We start from the raw sequence: 23,337 nt of genomic DNA on the forward strand, positions 1-23,337 counted from the left end.
ACCCCAGGATAAATCCCTGTCCATTGTTGTAACATTCCAACCAGTTGGTCTCAGATTCTGATCCCGCCCTCTCTCTGAAGCTGCTTTTGAGGATGACGCTTCCGCTGACACTATGGGAGAACACATTGAGAGGGGGCAGTTAAGAGACAACCACATTGTTGTGGATCTGGAGTCCCATGTAGTACAGACCAGGTAGGGATGACAGTTTCCTTCCCCAAAGGATACTAATGAACCAGATGAGCTTTCCAACAATCGGCAATAGATTCATCGTCATCATTAGACTCCGAACTCCAAATCTTTTGTTGAATTTAAATTCCACCACCTACTGTTTCAGGATGCAAACCTGGGTCATAAATTATTTTAGAAGAGATTCTACAGTGTTGAAACAGGCCCTTCAGACCAACATGTCCACATCAACCCTCCAAAGAGTATCCCACCCAGACCTATTTCCTTCCAAGGAATGCACCTAACACAATGGGCAATTACATTGATTATAAATGTGCAAACATGCACAACTATAGTCCTTTCCAAGTCTCTTGTACTCCTGCCACTGAATGCCTCCATCTCTCATCTGAGTCTCTACAATGCTTCGAAAATCACGCTTTCTTGTCCAGCACAGGCACAATTTTTAAATTGAATGGTTGTAACAACAAGCTCCATCTAAACAGTTGAGCATTTTTGTCCTTAGATTTCTCCACAAAACTCTGAAATGTTGCAATAGCAACACTAAGGTCAAAGTCTCTTTCTCAACAGTTGAATACTTTGATGATGAATGTTCAAACTTCCTGGAGAAATTCCTGATAGCTCTTTCTATATTCTCGTGGTCTTCTTGTAAGAGCACATCACCAAATCCACATCACTTGCATCAATAGCCCCCTTGAAAGCCTTTGCACATTTAGGTGGTGAACACAGCTTTCAGGGTCTCAAATGCCTTCTGACAATCTGCTGCCCACTGACACTTCTTGTCTTTCTTAAACAATTCAATGAGTGGAGCAGCCACACTGTTAAAATTTGGCACAAATATTTGATAAAGTCCACTTAATCCCAGGATCCGCAGTACTGCACTTTTTGTCACTGGTTTGGGAAACTCCCCAATTATCTTTGTTTGTACTTCCCCGGGACTATTTGTCCGTGTCCAATAACATGGCCCAGGATGGTGACCTGGGCTTTGGCAAATTCACTTTTAGCCAGGTTTATCACCAAGCCTCCCTTACGAAGTCGATCGAATAAGTCTTATAAATATGATAAATGTTCCTTCCATGAGTGACTAAAAATCACCAGGTCATTGATATATACGACACAATTGGGTAATCTGTCAATGACCTAATTGGTTAGTCTCTGAAATGTGGCTGGTGTGTTTTTTATACCAAATGACATGAGTTTAAACTGATTTAGTCCATTTGGTGTTATGAAAGCCAAAATTGCCTTTGTTCTTTCTCACAAAGATACCTGCCAGTGTCCTCAGCGCAAGTCCAAATTAGAAGTGTAAGTTGCTTGTCCCACCTTCTCAACACAGTCTTCCAAACGAGGAATCGATATGCATCAGTCTTTGTAACTGTATTGACTTTGTGATTGTTCACACGTAACCGTTAGGACACCATTACTATGGGGGACCTCCAGTCACTGTAACTTAGTGCGAATATGTCATCTTGGAGCATGCATTCAATCTCCTTTTGAACCTATACCAACTTTAGAGGGCAATGCCTATAAGAATGTTGCTTAATCAGAACAGCATCTCCTATATCTACATCATGTACAATTAGATTATTACCTCGACTTTCCCTGTCTTCTCTGGACACTCTAATCTCACTTTACATAAATGAGCGCTTCTTGTCTCATCGTGAATTCCAATTACAGGTATCTTTTCTGGCAGGGGTAAACGTTGAGTAATTGAGTACAAGAATGAGTCTGGAAGGGTTACTCTTCAGAGGGTTGGTGTGGACTTGTTGGGCCAAATGGTCTGTTTCCACACAGTAAGGATTTGAGTCATTTGTACCTTTTCTAAACTCTGGCCATTTAAAATATCACCAGCTCAAACATTCCCCAAAAGACAACCTGTCCATTCCACCTATTAGTTGAAACATTCTCTGAGCTGCTTCAAAACATTTACATCCTTCCTCCAATAAGGATCCCAGTGCTGCACACTGTTGCAGATGTGGCCCTGGGAATGTCCTTTATAGCTTCAGCATCATCTCACCAATTTTATATTTAATTACCTTTATAATAAACAAAAGTATCTTTTGAACTTCCCTAGACATTTGCTGAACCTTCACTTTAACATTTTGCAGTTTCTGAAGGAGGACATGGAAATCCTTCCACAACTCAGGGCTCTGCAACCTCCCATCATTTATATTTTATTCTTCCAGCCATAATGAACATGTTCTTATTTTCCACCATTATGCCTCATTATGCTTCATGTGGCATGGTTGCTCAGTGGTTAGCCTGATAGTGCCAGGGGCCTGGGTTGGATTCCCACCTCAGGCAACTGACTGTGCAGAGTTTGCACATTCTTCCTGTGTCTGTGTGCATTTCCTCCCACAGTACAAAGATGTGCAGGTCAGGTGAATTGGCCATGCTAAATTGCCCATTGTGTTATGTGTATTTGTCAGGGGTAAATGTGTAGGTCTGGGTGGGTTGCTGTTCAAAGGGTTGGTGTGGACTTGTTGGGCCGAAGGGCATGTTTTCATACTGTCGGGAATCTAATCTAATCTTGCCAAATACCTACAAATTAAGCTCTCTATGTCCATTTGTCAATCTGTAATCATCCTTTATGTTTAGCTTTGCTTTCTAACTTCCTTTCCTACATGTCTTTGTGGCATCTGCAACATTACCAACCATGACATTGGTCACTTCATCCATGTCATTCTCTCAATTATAACAGATTGGTAACTCACCACCATACCCATGTGGCACACCACCCATTCCATCTTGCCAACCGGAAAATGACTAATTTCTCTCTGCCTACTGCTTCTTATGAGCCAGTGAATCTTCTATCCATTGGTAATATGTTACCACTGCACTGAGCTTTAATTTCCTGCAATAACTGCAATGCATCCATAAGCGCACAATAAGGCGACAAGATAGATTAGCAGAACGAGCCATTCACCCCATTGAGTCTGCTCTTCCAATCAATCATGGCCAATATATTCCTCCAACCCATTCTCCTTCCTCCTCCCTGTTGATCTTGATCCCTTTACTAATCAAGAACATATTTGTTTCCATGTTAAATGCACTCAATAGCCTCCATCATCCTCTGTTACAATGAGATTCACAGATAAGCTATTCTCTAGCTGAACAAATTCCTCAACATATCAGTTCTAAAAGGTAGTCCCTTCACACTGAGGCTGTGCCTTCAGGTCATGGTGTTCTCCATGTTTCTTCTATCCATGCCTATCACTTCTATAATTTTCATCCAGATCTCCACCGTATCCTTCTGACCTTCAGTGAGGACAGACCCTGAGTCTTCTGCTGCTCCTCATGTGTCAAGCCCTAAGCCCCAGCATCATTCTTGTAAACCTCCTCGGGACCCCACAAACTCCAGCACATCCTTCCTGAAATATGAGGCTCAAAACTGTTCATGATATTCCCAATGCAGTCGAGTCAGAGCTGTGAACAGCCTCAGCAGTACACCTCTGCTCTTGTAAACTAGCCTTCTTGAAGTGAATGCCCGTACTGCATTTGCCCTCCTAACTGCCAACGGAACCTGCACTTTAATTCAAAGGAAGTCCTGAACTCAGACTTCCAAGTCCCTTTGCACTTCCTTTATGTTTAGCTTTGCTTTGTAACATCCTTTCCACCCTGTGTTTGTGGCATCTGCAACTTTACCAACCATGACATTAGTCCCTTTATCCATGTCATTCTCTCAGTTGTAACAGATTAGAAACTTACCACTGTATCCCAGTGGCTCACCACCCATTCCATCTTGCCAACCAGAAAATGACTAATTTCTCTCGGCCTATTGCTTCTTATGAGCCAGTGAATCTTCTAACCATTGCCAATATATTACCGCTGGACTGAGCTTTAATGTCCTGCAATAACTGCAGTGTATCCATGAGCACACAAATAAGGCGACAAGATTGAGGGGCAGAACTAGCCATTCACCTCATTGAGTCTGCTATTCCAATCGATCATGGTCAATATATTCCTCAAACCCATTCTCTTTCCTTCTCCCTGTTGCTCTTGATCATTTTCCTAATCAAGAACCTATTTATTTCTGTGTTAAGTGTATTCAGTCGCATCCATCACCCTCTATCACAATGAGTTGCACAGATTAACAATTCTCTAGTTAAAGACATTCCTCCATATCTCAGTTCTAAAGAGTCGTCACTTCACACTGAGGCTGTGTTTTCAGGTCATGGTGTCTCCTACTAATGGAAACAGGTTAGAACGTAGAACATAGAACATAGAAGAATACAGCACAGTACAGGCCCTTCGGCCCTCGATGTTGCGCCGATCCAAGCCCACCTAACCTACACGAGCCCACTATCCTCCATATGCCTATCCAATGCCCGCTTAAATGCCCATAATGAGGGAGAGTCCACCACTGCTACTGGCAGGGCATTCCATGAACTCACGACTCACTGAGTAAATAACCTACCCCTAACATCTGTCCTATACCTACCCCCCTTAATTTAACGCTATGCCCCCTTGTAATAGCTGACTCCATACGTGGAAAAAGATTCTCACTGTCGACCCTATCTAAACCCCTAATCATCTTGTACACCTCGATCAAGTCACCCCTAAACCTTCTTTTCTCCAATGAAAACAACCCCAAGTGCCTCAGCCTTTCCTCATATGATCTTTCTACCATACCAGGCAACATCCTGGTAAACCTCCTCTGCACCCGTTCCAGTGCCTCCACGTCCTTCCTATAGTATTGCGACCAAAACTGCACACAATACTCCAGATGCGGCCGCACCAGAGTCTTATACAACTGCAACATGACCTCAGTACTCCGGAACTCAATTCCTCTACCAATAAAAGCCAGTAAGCCATATGCCTTCTTCACAGCACTATTAACCTGGGTGTCAACATTCAAAGATCTGTGTACATGGACACCAAGATCCCTCTGCTCATCCACACTACCAAGTATCCGACCATTAGCCCAGTACCCCATCTTTTTGTTACTCTTACCAAAGTGAATCACCTCACACTTAGCTACATTGAACTCCATTTGCCACCTTTCTGCCCAGTTCTGCAGCTTATCTATATCCCGCTGTAACCTGCCACATCCTTCCTCACTGTCTACAACTCCTCCGACTTTCGTATCAGCTCCATGTTTATTCTATCCAGGCCTATCACTTCTGTAAGTTTCGATCAAACCTCCACCTCATCCTTCTGACCTTCAGTGAGTACAGACCCAGGCGAACAGAACCACAACAACGAGCACCCGAGCTCTTCTCACAAACTTTGCACACCTACGGGCGAGAGATGCAAAGACAATGGGAATCCTGGGCCAACTGCCTAAGCGCCACATACGAACAACTCCGGATCCTGCAGCGGCAGAGACAAACCATTATAAATGCCAGAAGAAACAACACAGAAACGCTTCATAGGAGGCTCCCAAGCACTGAGGATGTCACCTAGACAGGGGACAAAACGTCTGCTCCCCATGTGTCAAGCCCTAAACCCCAGCATCATTCTTGTAAACCTCCTCGGGACCCCACCAACTCCAGCACACCCTTCCTGAAATATGAGACTCAAAACTGCTCACAATATTCCCAATGCAGTCTAGTCAGAGCTGCGAAAAGCCTCAGTAGTACATCTCTGCTCTTATATTCTAGCCCTCTTCAAATGAACGCCTACACTGCATTTCCCCATCTAACTGCCAACGGAACCTGCACTTTACTCTGAAGAGAATTCTGAACTCAGACTTCCGAATACCTTTGCACTTCAGATTTTTTAAGGCTTTCCCAATTTAGAAAAATGTCTAAATTATTCCTGATTACCTACAAGTCCTCACACCTCCTCAAATTGTTTTTCACTTGCTTTCCCACAAACTAACCATATCTAACTCCTTCTGCAGCATTGTTGCTCCAACACTCCAGCTATCTTTATGTCATCACAAATTTAGCAACAATGCCCTCAGTGCCTTCTTTCACATCAGTAATGCATAATGTGAATAGCTGAGGTTGTAATTCTGACCTCTGGCAACATCCACGAGTTACGAGCTGCCATCCTGAAAAAGTCTCTCTGCCTTCTGCCAGTTAGCCAATCCTCTATCCATACCAGTACCTTGCCCTGATTACCATGCCCTCTTATCGTATTCAACTGTTATGGACCAGGCCAGACCCCCTCAAAACATTTCAGGAAAGTAGCCCTAACTGTAACCGTGCTGGCTGTTTCAAGCAGATGTAATGCAGATATTCCAGGAGGACTGCAGTTGGTCAAAACAAAACAGAGTTTATTTGTAAGATTACCAAATGAAACCAAAAAAAAGAACAGAATACTGAATCACTTAACTTATTCAAAAATACAACAGATGATCCCAACTTAATGATGCTGTTCCAAATATTTGCAACAATCCCCATAAACACCCCTTGATACAAAAGGTAAAATCAAACACAAGGTCTTACAGGAGAGCTCTCAGACAGAGAGAACCAGCTTGGATCTGCGGTTTTGCCCCCCCACACCCTCCTTCACCCCAGCAGCTTCAGCTGCCTGACTGCCTTCAGTGAATAGCCTGACTGCCAAAAAAAACAGATCAAACCAGAGTAAATCTGAGCTGGGAGAACTGGGCACTCTCCTTAGAATGTAATTTATTTAATCTAAAATCTTTTTGCCTGAGGCAGTATCTATTAGCTACAATCAAACTAGCCCTAACACCCTTCGACTTAGACTTTTCCAAGTCGCATCTTTTCTAAACTCTGAAAAAAAACAATGCACAACAAAGCCTTGTTAAAGGAGCAGCAGCGTCACACCTCTCCGTTAAAAAAGTCAATATCCAAAGAAAGAAAAAAGAATACAGGCATGAACTATTTTCTAATAGTGAGAAAATTCACAAAGCCAAAGTACAAAGGCATCTGGGAGAGCGAGTCCAGAATTCTGTAAAGGCTAACTTGCTGGTTGAGTCCGTGGTTAAGAAAGCGAATGCCATGTTGTCATTTATCTCAAGAGGGTAGAAATATAAAAGCAGTGATGTGCTACTGAGACTTTATAAAGCTCTGGTTAGGCCCCATTTAGAATACTGTGTCCAATTTTGGGCCCTATACCTCAGAAAGGACATACTGGCACTGGATAATGTCCAGTGGAGATTCACACGAATGATCCCTAGAAACGTCAGCCTACCATACGATGAATGGCTGAGGATCCTGGGATTCTATTCATTAGAGTTTAGAAGGTTGAGGGAGATCTAATACAAACTTACAAGACAATGCGTGGACTCTGGGAAGTTGTTTCCGTAGGCAGGGAGACTGGGATCCATGGGCACAGGCTTAGAGTTAGATAGGGTCAATTTAGAACAGAAATGAAGAGACATTTCTTCAGCCACACAATGGTGGGCCTGTGGAATTCATTGTCATGGAGTGCAATGGAGGCAATAATGTTAAATGATTGATAAATTCTTGATCTCACAAGGAATTAAGGGCTACGGGGAAAGTGCGGGTAAGTGGAGTTGAAATGCCCATCAACCATGATTAAATGACAGAGTAGAATCGATGGGCCGAATGGCCTTACTTCCACTCCAATGTCTTATGGTCTTCAGGACCTGTGAAAGTAATCTGATGCCTATCTAACCTACACAGTTCCAGTATTATCCATATGTATGTCCAATGCCCATTTAAATGCCCTTAACATCGGCCAGTCTGCTATTGTTGCAGGCAGCCCATTCCATACCCCTATTACTCTCTGAGTGAAGAATATACTCTGATATCTGTCCTAAATCTATCACCCCTCCATTTAAAGCTATGTCCCCTTGTGTTAGCCTTCACCACCTGAGAGAAAAGGCTCTAACTGTGCACACTATCTAACCCTTTGATTAACTTATACGTCTCGATTAAGTCACATCTCAACCTTCTTCTCCCTATAGAAAACAGCCTCGGTTCCCTCAGCCTCTCTTTGTAAGACTTCCTCTCCATACCAAGCAACATCTTAGTAAATCTCCTCTGATCCCTTCCCAAAGCGTCTACATCCTTCCTATAATGGGGTGACCAGAACTGCACATTGTGGGCGGCACGGTGGCACAGTGGTTAGCACTGCTGCCTCGCAGCGCCAGAGACCCGGGTTCAATTCCCGCCTCAGGCGACTGAATGTGTGGAGTTTGCACGTTCTCCCCGTGTCTGCGTGGGTTTCCTCCGGGTGCTCCGGTTTCCTCCCACAGTCCAAAGATGTGCAGGTCAGGTGAATTGGCCATGCTAAATTGCCCGTAGTGTTAGGTAAGGGGTAAATGTAGGGGGTATGGGTGGGTTACGCTTCGGCATGTCGGTGTCGACTTGTTGGGCCGAAGGGCCTGTTTCCACACTGTAAAGTAATCTAATCTAATCTAATCTAATCTAATCTACTCTAATTATGGCTACACCAGCGTTTTCTACACCTGTTGCATGAATCAGTTTGTAGACAGTGGTGGTGAGGTTGATGTAGTTGATGTGGATTTCAGTAAAGCCTTTGATGTGATCCTATATATAGACAGACAACAGGGTAAAAATACAGGGTAACTTGGCTAGTTGGATCCAAAATTAATTTGTTAATAGAAGGCTGTTTGTGTAACTGGGTGCTGGTCTCCAGTAACACAAGGATCAGTGCTGCATCTCTTATTGTTCATAACTATATGGATTTACAATATCGAAGAAAGTGCAAGGGCAATGATAAGTAAATTTACAGATAACACGAAAATTGCCGGGTGCTTGTCACTGAGACAAAAATGTCTTAGGTTCCAAAAGGATAGAGACCAATTTGACAGATAAGCAGAGAGTGAGAGTTGAAATTAACCATGAAATGGATTGGAGGGATATGGGCCAGGTGCTGGCAGGTGGGACTAGATTGGGTTGGGATATCTGGTCAGCATGGACAGGTTGGACCAAAGGGTATGTTTCCATGCTGTACATCTCTATGACTCTATGATGCACTTGAGAAATAACAAGTCAAGGGAATACTCAATGAATAGCAGGACACAAGAAACATCAGATGAACATAGAAGTCGTGGGTGCTTGTCCACGGATCTCTGAAGGCAGCAGGACAGATTACTAACGCAGTTAACCATTCCACCAAGTCCACTTGGACCCCACCACCAAGAACACCTTCCCCTCACCAGCCAACCTGTTTTCCACAAGGACCGCTCTCTTCCCTAATGCTTAGTTTGCGCCAATCTCCCCACCATTCCCCACTCTCCCCATGCACCTCCCAAACCACAAGGCACCTTCCGCTGAAATTGGAGAAGATGCAAAATCTGCCAGCACACCACCCTCCCACCCCTCACCTTCATCCAGGGCCCCAAACAGTCCTTCCATTTGAGACAGAGGTTCACCTACCTCTCCTCTATACTGGTTTCCTGCACCAGTTGCTCCCGATGTGATCTTCTCTACATCAGGGAGACAATGGCCTAATGGTATTATTGCTGGATCCAGAGACCCAGGGAACATTCTGGGGACCCAGTTTTGAATCCCTCCATGGCAGATGGTGGAATTTGAACTCATCAACAAATCTGGAAATAAGAGTCTAACGGCCATGTATCAATTATCGATGGTTGGAAAAACCCATCTGGTTCATTAATGTCCTCTAGGGAAGGAATCTGCTATCCGTACCTGGTCTGGCCGACATGTGTCTCCAGACCCATGGCAATGTGGTTGACTCTTAACTGCCTTCTGGGTGATAAATGCTGGCCCAGCCAGTGATGTCCTCATCACATGAATGGATTTTTAAAAATGTAAATTAAGGGAACATTTCACCGAGCACCTCAGCCAGTCCCACAGCTGGAGTACTGTGTGCAGTTCCGGTCACTGCACTGTAGAAGGATGTGGTTGGCCTGGAGAGGTTGCAGGAAATTGCCAGGACGTTGCCCTGGATGGAAAATGTCATTGTGAAGAGAAGCTGGAAAAGCTCAGGTTCTTTTGTTGAAAGCAGAGAAGGCTGAGAGTGACATCTTCAGTACGGTCTGATTCTATCATTGTATCTGTGAATGTCCAGCTCAGGGCAGCTTTTCAAACCCTGGAGGTAGTGAGCTCGATGTTCACAAGGTTCTCAGACTAAAACAAATCTGATGGCTGCTGTGAGACGGGTCGGAAGGTTGATATTTCATGACTTTCTACTTGTTTCTATCATAATTGAAACATCTTCAGAGATAAATCAATAATTGGAGTAATTGAATAATGTTTGACTCTTCTTCACCTCCCTTGACAATGCAATGCACTACGGGATGGTGAATAGAATAAAGGGAACACACTGGTGTGTGAAAATTACAAGACCAGTTGGAGACCTGGGTTTACTGCATTTCCATTTCACAAAGGCAGGCAGTGAGGACTTACAACCTTCAAGTTCTAATGAGTTTACATTTTCTGGCTTGTTCGGAACTCATTGAGTGAAAGTAGTCCAATGAACAGAGGAAGACTGAGACAGAGTTAAGACAGAATGGAAAAACATGGAAGAACAGTTTTCCTATAAATCTCTGATCCTCGAGAAAGGAGTTTCCTTATAAACTTCTCACAATTGATTTCTAACTTACTGAACAATTTCTAATCTCGAAGCTGGTTTTCCTAATTCCTCCATTATACACCGTGGCTAACATCCATGAAAATGATCAGAATTAGGAACATTCTACACAAGAACTTGAATTGAGTCAGATGATCTGCACACGGTGACAATAAACAAAGTCTGCAGTTCTGACATTTCACCAGAAATATTTTAGAATTTTTCCCAAAGGACAACTCAAGTGTTTAAGTTCTTGTGTAGAATTTAACATCTACATAGCTTTCCGCTCACTTCAATTCACCTTGTGGTTATTTTCATATATTTCCATATCTTTCTTGAACTGCGCACTCCCCTTACACTGTGCAATTTTTAAAAATTTTAAACTTAAAAACCTTTTGCCTGAGGTAGTACCTGTTAGCTCTAATCTAACTGGCCCTAAAACCTTGAACTTAGACTTTTTGAAATCTGTGTCTTTTATGACCTCACTTTCAGAAACACAAGACCAACATAACCTTGTTAAAGGAGCAGCATCATCACACAACAGCTTTCTGTGCTGCACTTTGTCAAAGGCCTTCTGGAAATCCAAACAGATCATGTCCACTGGCTCTCCTTTGTCTAACTTGCTCATTCCCTCCTCAAAGAATTCTGACAGATTTGTCAGGCAGAACCTTGATGTTCATGTGCTCACCAATCGCATCCACAAAAACAAACTCTCAAATCTGAGAAATGACCAAGGTCATGCCATCCAGACTATAGTAATCTATCTTCTGCCTCTCTCCCTCCTTAAACAGGTGTGTTAACATCAGTCATTTTCAGTCCTTACAACACTACCTGACTCCAGTGATTCCTGAAGGATCACCAATACCTTTACAACCTCCTCAGCTATCTCCCTTGGGACCCTGTGGTGCAACCCATTCAGTCTGGGTTACGTATCCACCTTCAAACCTTTCAGCATTCGCAGCAACTTCTCCGAAATGGTGGCCACTGCACTCATCCCTCTCACAGACTCCTTATGGTTCTGGGATGTTACTGGCATCATGCACTGGGAAAACTGATGCAAGGTTTCTCCAGCATTTCTTTGTTCCCTATTGTTCCTTGTCCAGGTGCATTTCCAGCGGTTCAATGTCCACTCTTGCCTCTCTGTAACATTTAAGATATCTAAAAAATCTTGCAATCTTTCATAGAACATGGAACATAGAACAATACAGCACAGGAACGGGCCCATTGACACATGATGTTGTGGCGTCCATGATGCCAAATTAAATAAATTCCTTCTGACTGCCTTTGATCTGCATTCCTCCATTCATTGCGTATTCAAGTGATAATCCAAAATTACTTTCATTGTCCCTACTGTAATTGCCCACCACCAACAAAGACTCTTACCACTCAGTGTAAGAAACCTGACCCTCATGGCTCCTTTGAACTTTCCCCTCTCACGTTAAATTAATATCCCATAGTATTAGACATTTCAACTCTGGGAAACACATTCTGACCGTCAAACTTATCCAGGCATCCCATAATTTTAGAGACTTTGACCAAGTTTCTCCACATCCATTGCTGCACCAAAGAAAGCAACACGAGTTTTTCTAACCCCTCCTTGTTTCTCATACGTTCTAACCCAGACAACACCCTGGTAACCCTCTCCAAAGCCTCCAAATCCTTCTTGTAATGTGACAACCAGAACTGAATGCAATACTCGAAGTGTGGCCGAAGTAAAGCCCTATAAAACTGCACCATGACATCCTGACACTTGTACTCAATTCCTCAAGCAATAAAGGCAAGCATGCATTGGGCCTTCTTTCCCACCCTATTTACCTGTATGGCCACTTTCAGGGAGTTACGACCATGTACCCCAAGAACCATTTGCACATCAGCGCTGTTCAGGCTCCTGCCATTAACTGGATACTTTTCCTTCGTATTTGATCTTCCGGAGGGTAGTACCCATACTTACCCGGATTAAACTCCACCTGCTCTTTTTCCTCATGTATCAATGGGCCTGTTCCTGTGTAACTGAACGATATCCCGCTCGATCCTTTGACAACCTCCTACATTATTCACAAATCCATCAATTATTGTATTGTCTGCAAACTTACTAACTCAACCATCTAGATTTTCATCCAGGTCATTCATTTATCTTAATCTTCCAGGTGAGCTGACAGTTTCGAAGAGGAGGTTATCACCAATCTGACAGGTAAAACCGAAACACCCAGAGAGCAGCACCTCACCTTGTAATTGAATAAAGAAGTGTGACAAGGGTTATAACGTACCTCTCATTCCCCAATCTGTTGTAAAGAATTGAACAATGAAACAAAATTATTTTGCTCACTCTGAAAATAACAAATAACAATTTATTTTTCTGACTCCAACAGTGAACAAATTCACAGAATTCCTCACATATGTAACAATTACTCCCTAACTCCGACCCATTCACTCATGGAATTAAATTCTATTTGTATGCTGCTTCAATAATGCAGGCCCAGCTGATATAAATTCAGGGAATAAAAAAACAATAAATTAAAGCTTAGTCTCTCAAAAATCACACAGAATGTGTCTTCCAGAATACTCCTCTACCTCTCCGCTGAGTCTGCTCTTCGGGATCTTTTCTCTGTGAATTTATCTGCTCTGAACACCTCTCTCGGTCGAATTCTGATGTCAGGAATATACGCTGAACTTCATGAATAAGTTGTGTTTCTTTTTTGTGAGAGTATAGAGGTTTCTTATCTCTTCAGATGGCAATTGGCTCTCCTCCCTCTGTCCAAGTGCACTGTCTTTATCCCGGCGGTAACTTGTTGATTTCTTTAGAATTGGATTGGTTCAAGCTTGCAAATATCTTCAGATTTACAATTAATTGGTTTCAATCTCGAAGTGCTTGGTTTGAATTAATTGGCAAAATTTGAAAAGAATTGTTGTCGTGGTAAAATGCTGCTTGGCTGTTCAATGTAAAATGTTTCAATTCGTGCACTTGCATTTTCCCAGCTGTTCAAACATCCATACTAACTCAAATCATCAAAAGGAACACTATCTTTTCAAGGGAAGATGTAATGCTTTCCCCAAATTTTACAATTTTACTATTTTTTCACACCAACTTCGCATCACTATCATGAAAGAGCTTGTCAAAAACTTCACTGAAATTTATGTGAACAACATCCACGGCTGTATCCTCATCGATCACCTTCTTCAACTCCTCAAAAACTTCAATCATGTTGGTAAGACATGACTTGCCCTGCATAAAGCCACACTGACTGTTCCAAATTAGGCCATGTTCTTTGAAATGCACATAAATCTTATCGCTGAGAATTTTCTACAATAGCTTCCCAACCACCGATGTAAGACTCACCAGTCTATAGAATCCTGGACTATCCCTATTTGACTTTGTGAACAGAGGGAAAGCATTAGCTCCTCGCCAGTCCTCCGGAACCTCTCCAGTGGCTGACGAGGTTACAAAGATCACACTCAAGGTCCCATTCACTTTCTCTCTGGGTTCTCTCTGAACCTGTGCTCAATGCCAATGGGCCATGGGGACTAATACTCTTCAAGAGACCCAACATCACTTATTTCATGATCTCAAAATGTCCCAGCATATTGTCATACTCCACATTAGTCTCCCTCTCATCCATATCAGTGTCCTGAGTGAATACTGATGCAAAGTACTCATTTAAGATCTGACCCATACCATCTGCATCAAAACACAATTTCCCTATTTATCATTGAGTGGACCTACTTTCTCAAAGTTATGCTCTTGTTTTTACTATCAGTACAGAATGCCTTTTGACTCTCTTTAACCCTACTTGCCAAGGTCATTTTGTGGCCCCTCCTTGCTTTCCTAATTCTCTGCTCGAGTTCTTTCCTGCTTTCTTTATATTCCTCATGGGCTCTGTCTGACTTTACTTTCTTGAAACTTACATATGCTTCCCTTTTCCTGTTCATTAATTTCACAACCTTTCTCGTTATCCAAGGGTCCGTTACCTTGCTAATCCTGATCTTCCTCCTCATTGGAACATGCTGGTCCTGAACCCTGACCAGGAGGTTTTTCAACAATTCCCGCATGTCAAATGTGGACTTGAACTGTAACAGATCCTCCCAATTAACACTCACTAGCTCCTGTCTAATAGATACAGTGTGGAAACAGGCCAACAAGTCCACACCGACCCGCCGAAGCGTAACCCACCCCTACCTTTACCCCTATACCTAACACTAGGGGCAATTTTAGCATGGCCAATTCACCTGACCTGCACATCTTTGGACTGTGGGAGGAAACCGGAGCACCCAGAAGAAACCCACGCAGACACGGGGAGAACGTGCAAACTTCACACAGTCAGTCGCCTGAGGCGGGAATTGAACCTGGGTCTCTGGCGCTGTGAGGCAACCGTGCCGCCCACAATGCTGATATAATTTTCCCTCCTCCAGTTGAGTCCTTTCCCATATGGTCCTGACTTATCATTGTTCGTAACTATCTTAAAACTTAACCAGTTCTGATCACTGTCTCTGAAATGGGTCAGTCACTGGCGAGTTCATTAGCCAATACAAAGTCCAGTATGGCCCCTCCTCCCATTGGACTATTCACATACTATTTCAAGAAGCCCTCTTAGATGTACTTAAAGGATTTGCCCCATCCAAGCCTCTTGCTTTAAGGGAGTCCCAGTCAATATTGGGGAAGTTAAAGTCACCCATGCTGCCAAACCTGGTGTTATTGTATCTTTCCAGAACATGCCAACACAGGTGATCATCAATGTGTCGATACCTGTTGGGCGGCCTACCGCATCATCATATTGGAGTGATTGTACCCATCTAATTTATGAGCTCTATCCATATTGCCTCAGTGAATAAGCCTCTGGTATCTCCCCTCTGAGTGCAGCAGTGACATTCTCCCTAATTAGCAATTCAATTCCTCCACCTCTTTTATCTTCTTGTCTTCCTCGTCTAAAACACAAAACCCTGACAATTTGAGCAGCCAATCGTGTCTCTGCCTCAATCAAATCCTTGTAATGGCCACAATACCATAGTCTCATGTCCTCACCCAGGCTCTAAGTTCATCTGTCTCACTCAATAAACACACTTCAGCTCATGAGTACCATTGTGTTCATTCACCTGTCTCTGTCTGTCCTTCCTTTCTGACTTACTTGCATCTACCTTCACTTCAATCCCTCCACTTCCTAACCTGCTGCTCTGATTCCCAGCTGAAATGAGCCTGTTTGTTTAGTGGCTGGAATTAATGTCAGTCTCCATGGATTCTACCTGTGACACTGGAGTAATTCGCTTTTCTGTTAAAAGCAGGCTCTTTTCAATGTGACATTCCATAGAGTCAGTGGCAGCATCACCTCCGACACTCAACAGCTCCTGAGACGGGGAAAGGAGAGATTAGAATCTGAGAATAAAGTTGGCTGGAATATTTCATCAATGGACCAGAATCTAGTAATACTGGATGTGAATATTACAACAATGGATAGGACTGCATATTGGGATCTGTTGGCCCTTTCTGCTTTTTATGATAAAATTCCATTATCCCTGCGAATCCATTACATAATGTACATGACTGAATTCTTTTATTATCCCATCCTGGCTATTGTTGGCGTCCCTGGTAAGTCTCACTGACCGGTTGTAATTTCTATAAACCATGTTTAACTGCATTGTTATTCTTCCTGTTTATTCTACTGTCCTTGCTGCTGTTATTGCTGCTGCTGAGACTCTGAATTCATCTTCCGCTCTGCAAACCATTGCTAACTGTCTGTCTTCTCATTGATTCTGGTTGACACACAAGAGGGAGATTGTTCAGTTTTATCTGTAAACTATGAATCATTGTGTTCCTGTTATCATTCTAAATAGATTAGGAACATAAAACTCATTGTCTTCTATTCTGGCAAAAAACTCCATTCCATCCCTGTCCAATATCTGAAGGTGCAACAGCTTTTCCACATATACAGTGATCCCTCTCTCCCTGGGCTGATTTCCGGGCCCCATATCCTGACCATTATTCATTGTATTTACTAAACCCACAGGAACATCTTTCACCGGATCAACCCAGCTGCTGCTTAACGCATGAAATGTGAAATCCAGTTTGGGTATTCCCAGGACTCTGCTGACCCCGTTCCCGTTCACAAAACGACATCACTAAAGCTCATCCAAAGATTCCACGTCTCTTCCCAGAGGTTAAACCGAAATTCATCCACTTGTCATTCCTGTGAGCTTCAATGTATGTTGCTGTTAACTCTTAAGTGTCTCCAAGTTAAAATTCTCACACACGTGATGACATCTGTTCATGATATTGCACCCAGTTCTTGTTCCCAAATCTCTGCTGGTTGTTTGTGTTTAAACTGATTTCCCTCTGCTCTGACTCTAATAGCGATTTTCACATCTGCACTCCCTCAGTATTTGTCCTTTACTGGTGTATTGGAGATACAGAGACATGAACTCATTGAAGTACCACTTCCAGTCATTTACAGCAGGATCTGGAAATTTCCTCATACTAGGTCGCTATCACATTCCTGATGAAGGGCTCCGGCCTGAAACGTCAATTTTCCTGCTCCTGGGATGCTGCCTGACCTGCTGCGTTTTTCCAGCATTGCACACTCAACTCTAATCTCCAGCGGCTGCAGACCTCACTGTCTCCACTATCTAGTGCAGGAATGCCAAGCAGGAGAGTGATCTATGCCCACATCCATGCTGCAAATAGTCCACTTCACTGACGAGTGCATCAGCGTGGTCTGCAAAGTGCCTTCTGTCTGGTTTAGTTATGTCTCGACTCGTTCTGTTCAGTAGATTCAGATTGTGATACAACTGATAATTTCACATGATCTCACATTCCTCCAGTTAGTCCAAGTCCCCTGATTGTACCCCATATTTCGGAAACTTATTCTCCAGTAAGTAATGACCCTATTCAATTTAAGGTGAATGTTTTTCCTTGCTGTATCTTTCCCTGTCCTCGTTATTTTGCTCCTGTGTATGCAGTGCCGTGTTATGAAGCTCGGAAACAATGAATTTGAATGTGTTGGAGTATCACCCATTTCATCGGGAGCTGGCTGTGAAGCTCCATATTGGAAAGGGGTTTCAACCCCACATTGACTCCCGGGTTTGAAACTTGCTCTGTGCCTGTGCACTGAGCGCCTGTGTTAGTTACTCTGAGCTGATCACGTGGACAGCAACATGCTGAAGCCCTTCAGTTATTATTGCAATGGACCCAGCAAGTAACTTGCTGGAAATAGGCATTCCAATTAATTCTGTTCCTGGAAAGATAGTGGAAGGACTTGAATGTTTTGCTGGAGACTGTGCTGTGATCTGCTGGAGATATTTCAGGGAGACCTGTGTGTTTGACCATACAATTCAGAATGAAGCTTTGGGAATGTAGTTACAATGTGTCTTGGTTTTGAACATGCACAAAAAATGGAGCAGAGGCTGCAGAGTGTGGAAGCTCTGAGAGCACAGCCTGAGAGGATGTGGGGAAAGAGATCTATCGGATCCATCCCGGGTTTGCGAGGAACAGCTTACCAAGCTCCAGCAAACCTAGGACCAAAGTGGAAAGGGACCGTGGAAGGATGGGACCCAGCTCTGTGGTCACCTCTGTGCTGAATCAAACAACGTCTGAATTTAGTTTCCATGATTTCACACGAAATTATTGTTGGAAACTGTGAGAAGATAATTAATTTCTCAGAGTCGTGGAACACCTCTCGTCAAACCCAGCCAATACAGCAAACCCTAACAAATGTGAGCAGGAGTAGGCCTGATTGTGTCTGAACAATGAGTATCATTCTGGCTGATTGTCTATCTCAGTAGACTGCTGAAATAAATTTTCACTTATTTCAGTGCTGAATAGCCTATGCCCCAACTATAGACTGTGACAAATGAGTCTGGACTCACTGCTCATGAGAAACATCTTTTGTCTGTTAACCTGCTCAGACCTATTTACAATTTTACAAATTTGGTGAGGTCCCCTCTCATTCTTCTAAAGGCCAGTGAGTATAATCTTAATTGATAGTCTCTCTTCATACCACTGTTCTGCTCTGCCAGGGGTTAATGCAATTTCAGAATAGATAATTGCGCTTTATATTGGAATCCTCTTGCTATGAAAGCCAACATGCCACCTGTCTTCTCCTTCCGCTCACCTGCATGTTAATCTTCATTGTCTGGTACAGAAGGGCACTCAGGTCTCATTGCACCTCCCACTTTATCAATTTATTAATATATTGATAATAATCTTCCTTTCTGATTTGCTAAATTGGTAACCTCACATTTATCCACTTTGCATATTCTCTGCTATAAATTTATCCATTCATTCAACTTGTACAATACACAGGAGTTAATCTCTGCTGACTCCTCAAAGTTCACCATCCCAACCAACCTTGTGTTGTCCACAGTGCCAGAGATAATATGTTAAGTTCCATCATTTAAAACATTAATATGTATTGTGAATAGATGAGGTCAATTATTGATCCCTGAGCTACCTGAGCAGTCACTGCCTGTTTCTCAGACAAAAGCCCATTTCTTCCTATTCTTTGCTGTTGTCCTCCAATTGGCATGTTCTTCATGTCAGTACACTTTCCTCCATTCCACGCCTTAACATACTAATCTCTATGTGGAATTTCTGAAACACTCTCTGAAAGTCTAATTAAGCCTTACAATCGTTCCTCTGAACCACTTTATTATTTACGTCTGAGAAATCATAGAATAATTTTCAAAGTTGAATTACTTTTCTTAAATTACTGTTGAGTTGATCTGATCTTGTCATTGCCATCAAATATTTTCCAATGGACTTCAAGATTTTCCCCACTACTGATGTCAGTCTGGTGACTGCATTTAGTAAATAAAGTGGTGTCCCATTTCACAACCTGCATTTCCAACAATTCCAGAATGTCAGAACTTTAAAAGACAACCACCAAGGTCAGTTCCTTAAGTGTTCTATGATGCATCTTATTGGCCCTGATGATCATGGGGATTTATTCTCATCAAGTTCCCCACCACCTTTTCCCTAGTAATCATTCAGTTGCTCTCCCTTCAAGGAATCTGTGTTCTCCAAAAGTTGTATCGTCTTGTTTGTGTCTTTCTTAATGAAGACAAAACCAAGGTATCCTATGAAGATGAAAAAAAAGTGAGTTAATTGAAGTCTCTGATAAAATAAACACCTTCGCAATAAATAGCCTGGGAGATGAAGATTGAAATAATCTAAAAATAAAGAGAATAATTGCGCTGTAAAGGCTGTTGCTGGAATAATTGTGCAGGATTTAACTTCACTAAACTTTCACAAACCGAAATGTAAAAGGCAAAATTAAGGACTGACTTAGACCAGTATTCTTTTTTTCATTCATTGTGTGGGATACGGGTGTCACTGGCTGGCCAGCATTCATAACCCATCCCTAGTTGCTCTTGAGAGGATAATGGTGAATTAATTTCTTGAACAGCTGCAGTCAATGTGCAATGAGTTCAGACAAATGCCATTAGGGAGGCAATTGCAGTGTTTTAACCCAGTGACAGTGGAGGAACGACAATATATTTCAAGACAGGTAAGTAGCTTGGTGTCAGTATTTTGGGTTGTGGGGGTGAAATTGAAAGTGATGATGTTCCTGTGGATTTGCTGCTCCTGTCCTGGACAGAAGTGGCTGTGAGTTTAGATAGTGCTATCTGAGGATCTTTGGTGAATTTCTGCAGCCCATCTTGTGGATGTTACATTTTGTTGCCACTGAGCCTTGGTGGTGGAGGGAATGCAAGTTTGTTGATGTAAAGCTAATTAAGCCTGTTTTGTCCTTGATGGTGTCAAGTTCCTTGACTGTTGTTGGAGCTCCACCATCCAGGCAAGTGGGAAGTATTCCAGCACACTTTGACATGTTCCTTGGAGGTGATGGACAGACTTTGGGAATACAGATGGTGAGTTGCTTGCATCAGTATTCCGGGCCATGACCTGCGCTTGTAGCCAATGTGGTTATGTGGTGAGTCCAGTTGACTTACTATTCAATAGTAAAGCTCAGGTTGTTGATCGCAGAAGAGTCAGTGACGGTAACACCATTGAGTGTCACGGGGCAGTGGTTATGTTGTCTCTTATTGGTCATTGTTGTAGCCTGGATTTATGTGGCCTGATTATTACTTGCCAGTTGTCAGTCCAAGTGTTGGCACTGTCCAGAACTTATCGCATTTGAACATGAACTGCTTCAGTATCTGAGAAGTCATGAAAGATGCTGAACATTGTGCACTCATCTGGAAACATCCCCACTGCTGACCATATGATGGAGGGAAGGTCATTGATGAAGCAGCTGAAGATGATTGGGCCCAGGACACTACCCTGAGGAACTCACATAGAGATGTTTTGGAGCTGAAACAATTGACCACCATTAACTACGACCATCTTCCCATGTGTCAGGTATGACTCCAACCAACGGATGTGTGCTCCCTTATATCCATTGATTTTAGTTTTACAAAAGTTCCTTGATGCTACACTCAGACAGTTTTAATTGAGGACAGTTTTGATGAAAACTCTTTTCTGAAGTGACCAGTGAACAAGTTATTTTTAAGGTGAACATAAGTGTTCATGGAAGTGAACATGAAATGCTGCAGTATTACATGCAGGCTCAACTTGACTCAGATAAACCTAAAATAAAACATTACTACAGTGTGAAGATGTGGTGGCAAAGGTTGAATGTGGAAAGGTAAAGGCAGAGAAGAAATGGAAACGTTCAAGGAGATATTCCACAACTCTTCAGGAAAATGTAAGAGATGTATATTAGATGATGACATGAAATTAACAGTAGATCAGAAAAAGGAATTCCAAAATTTGAAAAACGTTTTTAAAGTACGGAATGGCTAAAGTAAAATACTGTTTTTTTGATGGACTGTAAAAATATTGCTACCGTCTGTCTCAGCAAACGCTAATTTAACCAAAAATATTGAGGTCACCTGGTGTTAGAGTTCATATGTATTCACATAACTTGCGCTAAATACATTGACCAAATATTGATGGAACCTTCACATTGAAAAATATAAATGTGCTCCTTGTCGTGGAATGGAATTCTGATGGAACCTGAAAGGCAAAAAGCTAGGTTGATGCATCCTGATTGGGGATGGTCCATTTTTATTTCCTGATCGGCTTTCAAGTGAAATGGCAACAGTTGTGTGTCATGTGTTTGCAGAGGAGTGATCGCGAAGGCAGGAGGGCAGTGTGCACCTAGCCCTGCTGGTGCTGCTATCGCAGAGGATTACCAGAAGTATTTTTTAGTCTAAAATTGCACTGAATTTTAGTAACAGCCACTTGTTGTCTGTTTGATGCGAATGACCATGTACTGTTCAAAATGACATGTATTTAAGTTATGTATCTATCCCAAGAGCAGTGAGAGAACAGGTTCAGAAAGAGAAACTAATGTTTGAATTGTTTTTTCATTTGTGACATGGTCCCTGTACACATTTCTATACAAATGTAATCTGTATCTCAGCTCACAATTGATGTTATTTGTCCTTGAAAGATTAAGTTTGCTCACTGGGTCTTTCTTTTTTTTTTGCAGTTAACTTAATAGCAATTGTGATCCTGTCCCAGGGAAAGTGTGGACTTTCCACTTCCACCACTCGCTACCTGGTGGCCATGGCATTGATGGATCTCCTGGTCATTATCACTGAGATCATACTCCGTCGAATCAACAATTATTATTTACCATTGAATGTCGTGAAGCTCACTTCTGTGTGTCGACTTCTCTATGTTGTGATCCGTGTAGCCATAGACTGTTCCGTCTGGTTCACCGTGACTTTCACTTTTGATCGATTTGTTGCCATTTCTTGCCGGAAACTGAAATCGAAATATTGCACCAAGAAAACTGCGACTGTGGTTCTAGCAACAACTGGCATTTTCCTATGTTTAAAAAACATTCCCATTTACTTCAGATATAAACCTAAGTGGGTAATTAAAAATGTAGAATGGCGCTGTTCTAATAAGCAAATCTACTTTAGAGATCCAAGGTGGATTGGATTTAGGATGTTTGAAAAGGTTTTGACGCCATTATTACCATTCGGTTTAATTCTGTTAATCAATGCATTGACAGTCAGACACATTTTAATGGCCAGTCGAGTCCGTATGGGACTGAAGCATCACAAAAAAGATGAAAAACACAGTGACCAAGAGATGGAGAGCAGAAGGAAGTCAATGATTTTACTCTTTACCATATCGGGCACCTTCATCCTCCTGTGGTTTGTTTACATTATATATTTTTTTGATTTTGATGATTCCATAGTCAGTTCTGATGGGATGTTTAAAGTGCTTGCCTATATGCTGAGAAATTTAAGTTGCTGCACAAACACATTTATTTACGTGGCTACTCAGTCAAGGTTCAGAGAGCAGTTGAGGAGCATGTTGAAATATCTCCTATTGTCTATTCATAAATTCGTGAATAGACAAAACAACTGAGAGCAGCACAAATATCCAGACAGCAATAGACAAATATTAACGCCCAGATTACAAAACCAACTTCACATAGCCCTAAACAATGGAAAGTAAAGGGATGTAGGGGGGTGGGGGAGGGGGCGTAGTTAATCAGCCTGAACTATGGATCAGCAACATGGAAGAAAACTGGGGAAAGAAGAAACATTGTCAATCAGAGAACAGGAAGGACGGGGCCACACGTCAGAGAGCTGGCAGACAAGGGTTAGATATTCACTTCGGAGGAAAAGGTGTTAAAAACAGGAGTCAGAGCAATCCTCAACGATGGGACAAGTGACAAACAGGGTCACGAGGAGAGCAGTAAATAGAGAATT

At 42.5% G+C, this 23,337-nt stretch overlaps 1 protein-coding gene across 1 annotated transcript; it reads left to right on the forward strand.

Annotated features, from left to right (window-relative positions):
• The first annotated feature begins 16,059 nt into the window (after positions 1 to 16,059).
• LOC148146262 (putative G protein-coupled receptor 139) lies at positions 16,060 to 22,990 on the forward strand. Its single transcript, XM_087998620.1, has 2 exons — positions 16,060 to 16,198; positions 22,098 to 22,990. The coding sequence occupies exons 1-2, from the start codon at positions 16,060 to 16,062 to the stop codon at positions 22,988 to 22,990; spliced, it is 1,032 nt and encodes a 343-aa protein (XP_087854746.1).
• Positions 22,991 to 23,337: the final 347 nt, after the last annotated feature.

This window comes from Chiloscyllium plagiosum, unplaced genomic scaffold (assembly GCF_037043375.1).
Source record: "Chiloscyllium plagiosum isolate Xiang-an unplaced genomic scaffold, Cpla_swu_hap1 HiC_scaffold_21, whole genome shotgun sequence".
Classification (NCBI taxonomy): Eukaryota; Metazoa; Chordata; class Chondrichthyes; order Orectolobiformes; family Hemiscylliidae; genus Chiloscyllium; species Chiloscyllium plagiosum.

Bases quoted from the DNA above. Each gene is read 5' to 3' on its own strand.
- LOC148146262 (XM_087998620.1), top strand. From the start codon at position 16,060: ATGGATAGGACTGCATATTGGGATCTGTTGGCCCTTTCTGCTTTTTAT. The intron at 16,199-22,097 runs GTAAGTCTCACT...TTTTTTTTGCAG, and splicing joins GGCTATTGTTGGCGTCCCTG to TTAACTTAATAGCAATTGTG.